Consider the following 12,372-nt stretch of genomic DNA (forward strand, 5'->3'; position numbering starts at 1 on the left):
CAGAGAGGAAGAGAGTGGGAGAGAGAGATAGAAACATCAGTGATGAGAGAGAATCATCCATCAGCTCTCTCCTGCACATCCCACACTAGGATAGAGCCTGCAACCCAGGCATTTGCCCTGACCAGGAATCAAACCCTGACCTCCTGGTTATTGGTTGACGCTCAATCACTGAGCCACTATTTTCATGTCATTTAAGTAAATTTTTGTTATTTAAAAAGGCTTGCTTAAGCCTTGGCCAGCGAGTTCATTGGTTAGAGCATCGGCCTGCACACCAATGGGTCATGGGTTCAATTCCCAGTCAAGGGCATGTACCTGGGTTGCAAGTTAAAGCACGAATGGGAAGCAAGCAATCAATGTCTCTCTCACATTGATGTTTCTCTCCCCCTCTCTCCCTCCCTCCCACTCTATCTAAAAGCAATGGAAAAATATCCTTGAGTGAGGATTAACAATAAAAATAAAAATAAAAGGGCTTGCACATCATCGTAAGAAATTTTTTGGTTTTTTTGTTGCTATTTTAAAGAATACATTTTTAGAAAAATTACATTTTTTAGCAGTTTATTGGCAATGTATACAAATATAATTGGTTTGTTTTATATTGCATTTATAACAAACCTAATCAATCATTACTTTTTAAAAAATCCTCACCTGAGAATATGTTTATTGATTTGAGAGAGAGAGAGAGAGAGAGAGAGAGAGAGAGAGAGAGAGAGAGAGACATTGATGTGAGAAAATTCCATGGGTTGCCTCCTGTATGCACCTGGACCAGGATCAAACCCACAACCTTTTTGGTGTGTGGGACAATGTTCCAACCAACTGAGCCAGCTGGCTGGGGCTAATTTTGATAAGTTTTATGTAAATAAGTTTTCTTTATTCCCCTCCATTCCTTATATTTTTAGTCACTTTTTCTTATATTACTGCACTGCTAGGACCTCCTCCCTCCAATACACACACATCATTTTCAGTACAATGTGAATACAAATGTTAATAGTGTACATTAGGTTGACCCTAATTTTAAAGGGAATACTTTAAAAGTTTCACCTTTGAGTAAGTTTGCTGTAGTTTTATTATGGATACCATTTAACAGGCTAAGGAAGTTTCTTCTTCTTCTTCTTTTTTTTTTTTTCTTTCCACAGTGTGAGGTTTATTAGGGGAGATTCCCCAATTTTCCAATAGGATTATTTTCAAATGAGTAGATGCTGGATTTTATTAAAGGTGCTTTCTGTATCCACTGAGGGCTTGACAGGCTGATTTTACACTTTAATCTGTTAAGGTAAATTAAATTGAACTAATCTTGCAGTCTGATGACAAAAACTGCTTGGATTTAATTCATTAATATTTTGTTTAGGAATTTGGATTTAGTTCATTAATATTTTGTTTAGGAATTTGGATTTAGTTCATTAATATTTTGTTTCGTTCATAAATGAGATTGTCCTGTAATTTTTTCATTCTCTATTTCCCTATTTGATTTTGGTGTCATAAAATGAAATGGGAACTATTTTCATTCATTCTATTTTATGACAGAGGTTGTCCAAGGAATTACCAGTTCTTGAAATATTTGGCACAATTTTCAGGTAAAAACATTGGGGCCTGGCATCTTCTTTGTAAGAAATATTTTATTTTTAATTTTAAAAATATTTTTTTATTGATTTCAGAGAGGAAGGGAAAGGGAGAGAGAGAGAGAAACATCAATGATGAGAGAAAATCATTGATCAGCTGCCTCCTGCACTCCCTACACTGGGGATCAAGCCTGCAACCAGGGCATATGCCCTGACTGGAAATGGAACTATGACCTCCTGGTTCATAGGTCAACACCCAACCACTGAGCCATGCCGGCCAGGCAGAAATATTTTAACTGATACAATCTGTTAAATAATTATTGGATCACTCCAGTTTGCTATTTCTACTTGTCAGTTTTGTTAAGTTATGGTTTTCTAGATTTTTTTCTATTTCACATCACTTTTCAAATTTATTTGCATAAAGTGCCTATCTTTATATTTTAAAAATCTATGTTGCATTTACAGTTATATCCTCTCTTTTTTCTAACATTGTTTATTTACACCTTCTCTTTTTCCTTCTGGATCAGTTTTTCCAGAAGTTTGTTACATTTATCTGTTTTTTAAAATAATCGACTTTGGCTTTTTTATTCTTTCTGTATGTTTTTGTGTTCTTTTCAACTATTTTTCTTATCATTATCCTATTTCTTTCATTCTCTTTTGGTTTATTCTGCTATTCCTTTTAACCTCTGGAGTTAGATGCTCAGTTCATTAATGTTCAGACTTTCTTTTTTTAAATATAAGCTTCCAATGCTATAATTGGCCTACTAACCAGGGCTGATATTTGACAGATATACAATTGAATGGACACATGTATTTATAAAGTATCTCCAGAAAATTGGGTCAGTAAGCACTGCTCCAGGTTTCTTAGTTTCTCTGCCACTTAGCCGGTTGTCCTGACCATCTCAGTCCCTTTTCCAGGACTGCTGGGGCCTCAAGTTATCATCTTGCAACTAAAGGGTTAATGCCTGCACAGCAGGAGACCTTCCTTAATCCCTGCCTGACCTTGGGCCAGGGCAAGTTTCAGTTTTAACAGATCATTGCCCTTGTCATTTCCAGTCTGATTTAATTATCTTCACAGAACAAACTTTGCATGATTTCAGTTCTTTGAAATCTACTGAGATTGGCTTTATGGTCTAACATAAAGTTTTTGGTGAATATTCCATGAGCATCTGAAAAAAATGTACATTTTACAGTGGGTTCAGTGTAGTATATACTTAAGTCTTATTTGTTTATCTGGCTCAAGTGCTCAATTTTTCTGGAGTTTTGGCTGCTTATTGATATGCAAATTTTGTTAATGTTTCCTTGTGACTATGTCAATTTTGAAGCTTTGTAAATAGTTACAAACAAGTTTAGAATTGCTATATCTTCCTGGTGACTTGAACATTTTATTCATGTGTAAGGAGCTTATTTATTTCTGGTAATCTAGTTCATTGGCATTTTGCCCTGAAATCAAATTTTTTCTGATATTAATATACATATTAGTTTTATTTAGCTTAACATTGGCCTGGTATATCTTTTCCTATACTTTTTTAAAAAATTGTCCTTAATAGAGATATAATTCACATACTATCAAGTTCCCCATTTTAAAATGTACTTATTGGTTCCCTAGCTGGTTTAGCTTAATGGTTAGAGTGTCAGCCCTTGGACTGAAGGATCATGGGTTCATTACCCTCAAGGGCACATACCTGGGTTGCAGGTTCTATCTGGCTGAGGTGCTTGCTGGAGGCAACCAATCCATGTGTCTCTCACACATTTCTCTCTCTCTCCTCTCTCTCTCGCTCTCCCACTAAAAAAATCAATGGAAAAAATATGCTCAGGTGAGGATTAACAAAAAAATAAAGTGTACTTAGTGGTGGTTAGTATATTCACGGTTGTATAGCATCACGACTAATTCCAGAACATTTCATCACCCCCAAAAGAAACCACATACCCTTTAGAGTTATTCCACATTCCTCTCTTCCCTGAGGCCCTGGCAACCACTAATCTACTTATTGTCTCTATAGATTTGCCTAGTCTGGACATTTCATATAAATGGAATCAAACAATATGTTGCCTTTTATATTTGGTTTCTTTCATTGGGCATATTTTTAAGGTTAATCCATATTGTAACATGTATAGGTACTTCATTCTTTTTTATAGCTCAACTAGAGGCCCGGTGCATGAAATTCATGCACGGGGTGGCAGGGGTGTCCCTCAGCCCAGATTGCACCCTCTCCAATCTAGGACCCCTCAGGGAATATCCAACTGCCGGTTTAGGCCCAATCCTGAACCAGCAGACAGACATCCCTCTCACAATCCAGGACCACTGGCTCCTAACCGCTCACCTGCCTGCCTGCCTGATTGCCCCTAACCACCTCTGCCTGCTGGCCTGATCACCCCCAACTGCCCTCCCCTGCCAGCTTGATCACCCCCAACTGCCCTCCTCTGCTGACTTGATCGCCCCCTAACTGCTCTCCCCTGCCAGCCTGATCTCGCCCCTAACTGCTTGCTCCCCTGCCAGCCTGATCGCCCCTAACCACCTCTGCCTTGGCCCCTGCCACCATGGCTTTGTCCAGAAGGAAGTCGGACATCAGGAAGATGTCTGGTCGACCCAGTCTAATTAGCATATTACCCTTTTATTAGTATAGATAATATTCCATGAGTAGGGATTCACCACATTTGTTTAGCCATTCATAAACTGATAGACACTTGGGTTGTTTCCAATTCTGGGTATTATGAATAATGTTGCCATGAACATTCTTGTAGAGCTTTTTTTTGGACATATGCTTTTATTTCTCTTGGGTATATACCTAGGAGTGGAATTGCTGTGTCATATTGTAACTCTGTATACAATAGTCCCCCGCACAGGGGATATGTTCTAATACTCCCAGTGGATGCCTGAAGCTACAGATAGTGTCGAAACCTAGATATACTATGTTTCTCCTACACACACAGACCTATGATAACGGTTAATAGGCAAATTAATTTCAGTAAGAGATTAACAATGGCCAGTGAAAACAAAATAATTATAACATATAATAAACGTTACAATAAAAGTTATGTGAATTTGGTCTCTCTCAAAATATCATATGGTACCATACTCACCTTTCACTTGAAGGAAGCACTTTACAGCTTCTTTTGGCATATCCCAATTGCCAGCAACACTATTCTTGTGCTTTGGATCCATCATGAAGTAAAATAAGGCTTATTTGAACACTAGCAGTTTGATACCATGACGTCGATCTGGTAACTGAGAAGGCCACTAAGTGACTAACAGGTGGGAGGTGTACACAGCATGGATATGCTGGACAAAGGGATGATTTACGTCTTGGGCAGGACGGTACTGGATGGTGTGATATTTCATCACTCTACTCAAAATAGTGTGCAATTTTAAGCTTACCAATTGTTTATTATTGGGATTTTCCATTTAATATTTTCAGACGATGGTTGAGCGAAACCCAGAATAAGTGGGGACTGCTGTAGAATACTTTGAGACACTGTCAAGCTATTTTTCAAAGTAGTTTCACCATTTCACATTCCCCAAAGCAGCATATGAGGGTTCCAATTTTTCTATATCCTCACTACCACTTGTCCATTTTTTATTGTAGCCATCTTAAGTGGATAGGAAATTTCTCATTGTGATTCTCATTTGCATTTCATTAATGACTTATGATGTTGAACATTTTTTCATGTACTTATTGACCATTTCTTTATCTTCTTTGGAGAAACGTCTGTTCAAATATTTTGCCCATTTTTAAAAAATATATATTTTATTGATTTTTTACAGAGAGGAAGGGAGAGGGATAGAGTTAGAAACATCGATGAGAGAGAAACATAGATCAGCTCCCTCCTGCACACTCCCCACTGGGGATGTGCCCGCAACCAAGGTACATGCCCTTGACCGAAATCGAACCTGGGACCCTTTAGTCTGCAGACCAACACTCTATCCACTGAGCCAAACCGGTTAGGGCTATTTTGCCCATTTTTTTTTAAAATAAGTTATTTGTCTTTTTATTTGTATTGATTTGTAAGAGTTTTTTTATATATATATTTTGGAAACTAAGCTCTTATCAGATATATGAATTGCAAATATTTACTCCTAATCTGTGGGTTGTCTTTTCATGTTCTTGATAATATCTTTTGAAGCACAAAGTTTTCATTTGGATGAAGTGAGATTTACCTATTGTTTCTTTTTTATTATTTAAAATATTACACATATCTCCTTTTTCCCTGATTGAACCCCCCTCCCCCAGCGCCACTCCCTCCCCCCAGGACAAGCCCCCACCGCCCCACTGTCTGTGTCAATTGGTTATGCTAATATGCATGCATACAAGTCCTCTGGTTGATCTCTTACCCTCCCCCCACCTTGTCTCTGAGGTTGGACTGTCCAGTGTTCTTAGTCTCTGGATCTATTATTGTTTATCAGTTTATGTTGTTCATGTATCTCACGTATGAGTGAGATTATGTGATATTTATCTTTCTCCGACTGGCTTATTTCGCTTAGCATAATGCTCTCCGGGTCTATCCATGTTGTTGCACATGGTAAAAGTTCCTTATTTTTTATAGCAGCATAGTATTCCACTGTGTAGATGTACCACAGTTTTCTAATCCACTCATCTGCTGATGGGCACTTAGGCTGTTTCCAAATCTTAGCTATTATAAATTGTGCTTCTATGAACATAGGGGTGCATATGTCCTTTCTGATTGGTGTTTCTGGTTACTCAGGATATATTCCTAGAAGTGGGATTACTGGGTCAAATGGGAGTTCCATTTTTAACTTTTTGAGGAAACTCCATACTGTTTTCCACAGTGGCTGCACCAGTCTGCATTCCCACCAGCAGTGCATGAGGGTTCATTTTTTCTCTACATCCTTGCCAGCACTTGTCATTTGTTGATTTGTTGATGATAGCCATTCTGACAGGTGTGAGGTGGTACCTCATTGTCGTTTTGATTTGCATCTCTCAGACGATTAGTGACTTTGAGCATGTTGTCATATGTCTCTCAGCTTTCTGTATGTCCTCTTTCGAAAAGTGTCTATTTAGGTCCTTTGCCCATTTTTGATTGGATTATTTATCTTCCTTTTCTTAAGTTGTAGAATTCCCTGTAAATTTTGGAGATTAAACCCTTATCTGAGATGACATTGGCAAATATGTTCTCCCATGCAGTAGGCTTTCTTGTTGTTTTGTTGATGGTTTCTTTTGCTGTGCAGAAGCTTTTTATTTTGATGTAGTCCCATTTGTTTATTTTCTCCTTAGTCTCCATTGCCCTAGGATCTGTATCAGTAAACATATTGCTACGACATATGTCTAATATTGTGCTGCCTATGGAGTCTTCTAAGATTTTTATGGTTTCCCATCTTACATTTAAGTCCTTTAACCATTTTGAGTTTATTTTTGTGTGTGGTATAAGTTGGTGATCTAGTTTCATATTTTTTTTTTTGCATGTATCTGACCAATTTTCCCAGCACCATTTATTGAAAAGACTGTCTTGACTCCTACCTATTGTTTCTTTTGTTGCATTTGCTTTAGGTATTATATCCCTGAAAACATCTAATCCAAAGTCACAAGAGTTATGCCCAGGTTTTTTCTGAGTTGTACAGTTTTAGCTCTTATATTTAGGTCTTTGATCCATTTTGAGTAAATTTCTTCATATGTTTCTTTTCTACGTCTAGATGCTCTAATACTTACCATTGGGGTATAATTGCCTATACTATTCAGTACAGTAACATGCTGTATAGATTTGCAGCCTAGGAGCAATAGACTATACCATATGGCCTGGGTGTGTAGAAGGCTATACCATTTAGGTTTGTGTAAGTGAAATCTATGATGTTCACACAATGATAAAATTGGCTAATGACACTGCTCAGAACATATCCCCACTATTGAGCAGTGCATATCTGTATAACTCTTTGCTCTGGGACTTGGTTAAGCTATTTTAATTAAGTCTATTTCCCTGTGGTGTTGCTCCTGGAACCTTTGGGCTCACGTTGACTATCTCTTTCCCTGATCTGTCTATTAGGCTGTCAGTCTCAACTGCTATTATGCTAGGCTCTACTACTTACTGATTGCCCTATTTTTGTTTTCATATTTGCCAGCTTTGCTTGTTTCACTGGGGGAGTAGGTACATGGAGCTCCTAATGATGGAAATGAAAGTCTCACAATTGATTTTTGTGCATTGACCTTGTATCCTGCAACCATGCTGAATTCACTTCCTAGTTCTAAGGTATTTTATAGTTTGGAAGAATTTCTATGTATATAATCATGACTTCTACATATATGGAATATTTTATTGATTCTTTTTCAAATTATATGCCCTTTGTTTCCTTTTACTGTTCATTGCACTGGTTAGAATTTTCAGTACTATGTCAAGAGTATAGAATGGACATCCTTATATTGTTTCTAATCTTATGGGAAAAGCATTCAAGCTTGCACTTTCAAGGGTAATGACGATGTTAGGTTTTTGTTATAGAGGTCCCTTATCAAGTTTAAGCAATTCACCTCTATTCTTAACTTGCCGTACATTTTCTTATTAATGGGTGTTTAATTTATGAAGTGTTTTTCTTCATGAATTGATATATTTTTCTTCTTTAGTTTGTTAATATCATGGATTATGTTGATTGACTTTTTTGAACATTCATCTAATCTTGCATACCTGGACAGAATTCCACTATGATTCTTTTTATGTGATGTTGGATTCTATTTTACAATATTTTCATGAGGATTTTTGCATTTAAGTTTATGAGAGATACTGGATTCTAGGGCTTTTTTGGCATTCTATTAGTCTTGTTTTGGTATATCTGGTACCTCTGGTTACCAGAGGCCAGGGTTACTCTGGATTCATAAAAGTAGTTGGGAATGCTCCCTCCTTTTCTTGTGCTCTTAAGCTACAGTTTTATTGTCTTTTCCCCATGATGATTAGGGCTTTTTTTCTACCATAGGGTATGTAGAGAGAATGGTCTGGGGAAAAATTTCAGCAATAGTTGCTGTTTTGTTCCCCTTCCCAAGCAAGAATAAAATATCTTTCTCAGGATTCTTCTCAGTCTTCCCTGTCAGCACTTGGTGGAATTCCTAAAGGAAAAGTCTACAAGAGGATGCACAATCACCTATGTCTACAGCCCCCAGGGTCTTCACATCTTACACTAGCCCACAGCTAACATTTAGCAGTTCCTTAACCATGTTTAGCTGAATTTCTTATGAGTTTATATGTTGTTCAGTAGTATCTCTGAAAGATAAACAATGATCTGGATACTGTCCCTGAAAAAGCTTGTCTCTACAGATTTTAGGTTAGATGTTTGCACTGCAATCTCAGTTTTCTGATTAATTCAAGAGAAGTCAATTTGCAATTTCCAGGGATTTTTATATAGTTATAAAATTCTGCATCCCTGAGTTGATACTAGAAGATCATATGAACCTGGAGACAAGTTTTTGAGGCTCTGTTTGTCTTCCAGCAACTATACCCCAGTTTACCAATTCCCCCACAATGGTGATTATGGTGGGTTTACCAGCTCGAGGAAAGACTTACATCTCTACGAAGCTCACCCGATATCTGAACTGGATAGGAACACCAACTAAAGGTAAGTCTCTGAAACGTTTTGTTATACAGCCCCCTACAGGCTACTGGATGAAAACAGAGTAAGGTGGTATGCCTTAGTACTAGGAAAGTCTCAATTATTAATAGAATGTGGACTATTACTGCTACTGCTACTGCTATAACTACTACTACCACTATACTCTTATAAAATTTGAAAATTTCTTGAGCACATACACTGTGCCCTGCCCCAGGCTAGGCGCTAGGCAGGAAAACTAGTAAGATTAAATATCTTTCCTCAAGGAGCTCCATTTTTGCAAGACCATGCACCTCTGAGCTCCCACACAAACCCTACCACAGCCCCCTGTATGCCAACACTAATTACATAGTGTGTTGTTATAGTGTGTGTCTGGGTCTCTCTCCTCCGGACCTGCTCTGGGGGGCAAGGGACTAGATCATATTTATTTCTGTCTCTCAAGTATGACAAGATTAAAACTAAATACCAAAAGATAGGGTGTTCCCACATCATACGCAATTCAGAATACAAACAGTAAATGTAAGATAGTCTACCAAAGGTTTTTATTTATTCCCTAATGACTATGCTGATGCTTTTAAAGAATATCAACATAGCTGAACATTTTTATTCGGCCATGTTCCTCCTTTACGTGTGCACTAGGCAAGTAGTTAGACTTCTCTAGTGAAATGGAGCACACTACTCTCCAGTGCAGAAAACGGGTCTCCTAGGCATTCCTTTATCCACTCATGCATTAATTATTCGTTGGATGTTGGGCAAACAAAGACAAGTAAGTCAGGATGTCTGTCCTCACAGAACTCACAGATATTCTTAAGTTCTTAAAACACCCAGGAAGGAGGAACTGTTATCATCATTTCACAGTTGATAAAATTAATACCTGGGAGGTGAAGTGTCTTGTCTAAGGGCACATGGCCAATCAGTGACAGAACCAGGATATGAACCCACATTTACGTGATTCCAAAGCCTGACACTCACTGTGCCAGGGCTCATACTTGGCTCCACTGATGGGAAGAGAAAAGAATCCCACATTGGCCCTGTACCCTCCCTTCCTCCACTCTTTTCCTCTCCTTTCTCTTGCCCATCCCAACACCCTTATTTATCTGCCCCATTCCCAAACGCGCCCCCCCGTCTCCTCCTCTTTTCCTCCCATTTCTTCTTTCTCTTAATGCACTTTCTCTAATTCACTAGTGAAGAGTTTCCCAATGCTTTTCCATGTGCCAAACCCATGCTAGGCATTGAAGGTGCAAAAATGGATGCAATTTGCACCCTGTCCTTGAAGAATTCTCCATCTGGTTGTGATGCATAAGAGTACTTCATGTTACCTAGGAATCCAGATCAGGGTACTGAGGGGGCTCACAGAAGAAATTACCAACAGGAAGGCAGTGAAAACTTCCAGATAGGTTATATTTGAGCTGAGTCCTATGGGAGAAGTAGGGCATTCACAGAACAGAGGGCAGAAGGAACAGTTCTCCTGGAGGCCTGCAGGCTCACAGGAGCCTCTCCTGAGTGTGGGAGGCACATAACCCAGTGGTGGATGGGTCTTAACTCCAAGCTCCTTGGCCTGTTGTTCAAGGACTTCTACAATCATCCCCTGCAAATCTCTCAGGCCTCAGTCACAGTGGATGACTCACCATCCCCCAAACATGCTCTGCCTTCTGCCAATGCCCTACCTTTCTTTGCTCAAGCTGTTCCTCTACCTGGAATTGTCTTTGTTCCCCCCATCTCCCATGTTGGCCCGTAAAAGGCCTGCCCCCCCCCCAAAAGGATTAATTCAAGTCTGCTTTCTCCAAGAAGCCTCAGATCACTCAGAAAGTTAGTCTTTCCTTTCCCCTTACTTTTTTACATGGCTCTGTCAGAGCACTTAACAAACTGGATGAGAGCTCTGTTTACTGATTTGTTCTCTGTCCTGTCTGCTGGATTCTGAGGACTTTGAGAGCCTCATCACACAAATATGGTTCATCTCTGAGACCCCAGAAGTCATGTCCTTCTTCACAGAGTGGACATCTGAAAAAAAATGTATTAGTTGAATGCATGAAATATTGCTTTACCTCATTGCCTATTATCCCCTTTCCTTCCCTCCTCTCTGGCTTTTTACCATTACAAATGAGAAATATGGCCTAGAGAGGGCTTAAATTTAGTTTCTCTGTCAGAATACAGAAAGATGTAATAGCATTGGACTATGATTCAGAAAGCCCAAACTAGTTCTGACTCACTGTTTGACTCGTGGTGATTGATTTTACTCACTGGACCTCAGTTTCTTTATCTTTCCAATGGAGTAGGGCATGAAAAGGGTTGGAGTTTATGATAAACTAAAATAGTGGAAAGACCACCAGCTTTGGAACCAAACAGCTCTGAGTTTAAACTCCAGTTCCCCACTAATTAACTATGGTGTTACTTACCATCTCTGAACTTCAGTTTCCTCATTTGTAAAATGGAAATGGTGATTCCCACTTTGCAGGATTGTTGTGAACAATAAATAATCTGGTAGACAAAATTTAAAACTTTATAAGCATATTATATAGCTACAAATTATACCTTCTTCTACCTCTAAATTCCCTCCCAACAAGGACATGTTTTTGCTACTGAGATCTTCCCAAACTCTTCACCAGTGTTCCCTGCTTTCAGTGTTTAATTTAGGCCAGTATCGACGAGAGGCAGTTAGCTACAAGAACTACGAATTCTTTCTTCCAGACAACATGGAGGCCCTACTTATCAGGAAGTAAGTATCTAACATTTTAGGGACCTGCGCTGCTCCCTGGCTGAGGGAGGGCTTTGTTCAGGTGATGGGGGACTAGGGCAGAGCCACGAGGGTTATCAAGGAGGCCCTCTAGACTCTCAAAGGGTGGTTTGGACAGCCCTTCTACCATATTACCTACAATCTGTTTCTGGTCGTAGCTATCCCCTGCTTAAAAACTTTAAACAGTCTCTTCTGACAGGAAAGAATGGAAACTTTTCAGGCTAATATTTGAGACAAGAGTCTCAGTAGCTTGGCATATTACAATCTCTCCAATCACATCCATTCAACCTCAAGGTGTCTCTCCTCTACAAGACTGAGCACTTACAGAAAAGAGCCCTTGTCTCACTTATTGATCCATGCCTTCATAATAGAACCTTGAAAAGAGTAATCACTAAATAGATTTTTACCAAAACCATAAATACATGGCCAATGCCATACATGTGCTTGCACTGGTACCCATGTCAGGAATGCCTTCTCCTTCACAGACCATATACTCAGGCTCTAACTGAGTTCAAGAAGCAGTTCAGCTTGAGCTCTAG

General features: G+C 39.0%; 1 protein-coding gene across 3 annotated transcripts in view; it reads left to right on the forward strand.

Moving 5' to 3' along the window:
- Positions 1-12,372, forward strand: part of PFKFB1 (6-phosphofructo-2-kinase/fructose-2,6-biphosphatase 1) — a 46,476-nt gene that overhangs the window by 7,493 nt on the left and 26,611 nt on the right. For 2 of the 3 annotated variants that reach the window (XM_080651955.1, XM_080651954.1), the window contains exons 2-3: positions 8,983-9,108; positions 11,722-11,815. In XM_080651955.1, the coding sequence (XP_080508081.1) occupies positions 8,983-9,108; positions 11,722-11,815 (220 nt within the window). Of the gene's footprint in view, positions 1-7,629; positions 7,758-8,982; positions 9,109-11,721; positions 11,816-12,372 lie in introns of all 3 variants that reach the window. The other variant, XM_080651956.1, reaches the window with a different exon arrangement.

The sequence above is a fragment of the Plecotus auritus genome, assembly GCF_963455305.1.
Source record: "Plecotus auritus genome assembly, chromosome: X".
NCBI classification, from domain to species: domain Eukaryota; kingdom Metazoa; phylum Chordata; class Mammalia; order Chiroptera; family Vespertilionidae; genus Plecotus; species Plecotus auritus.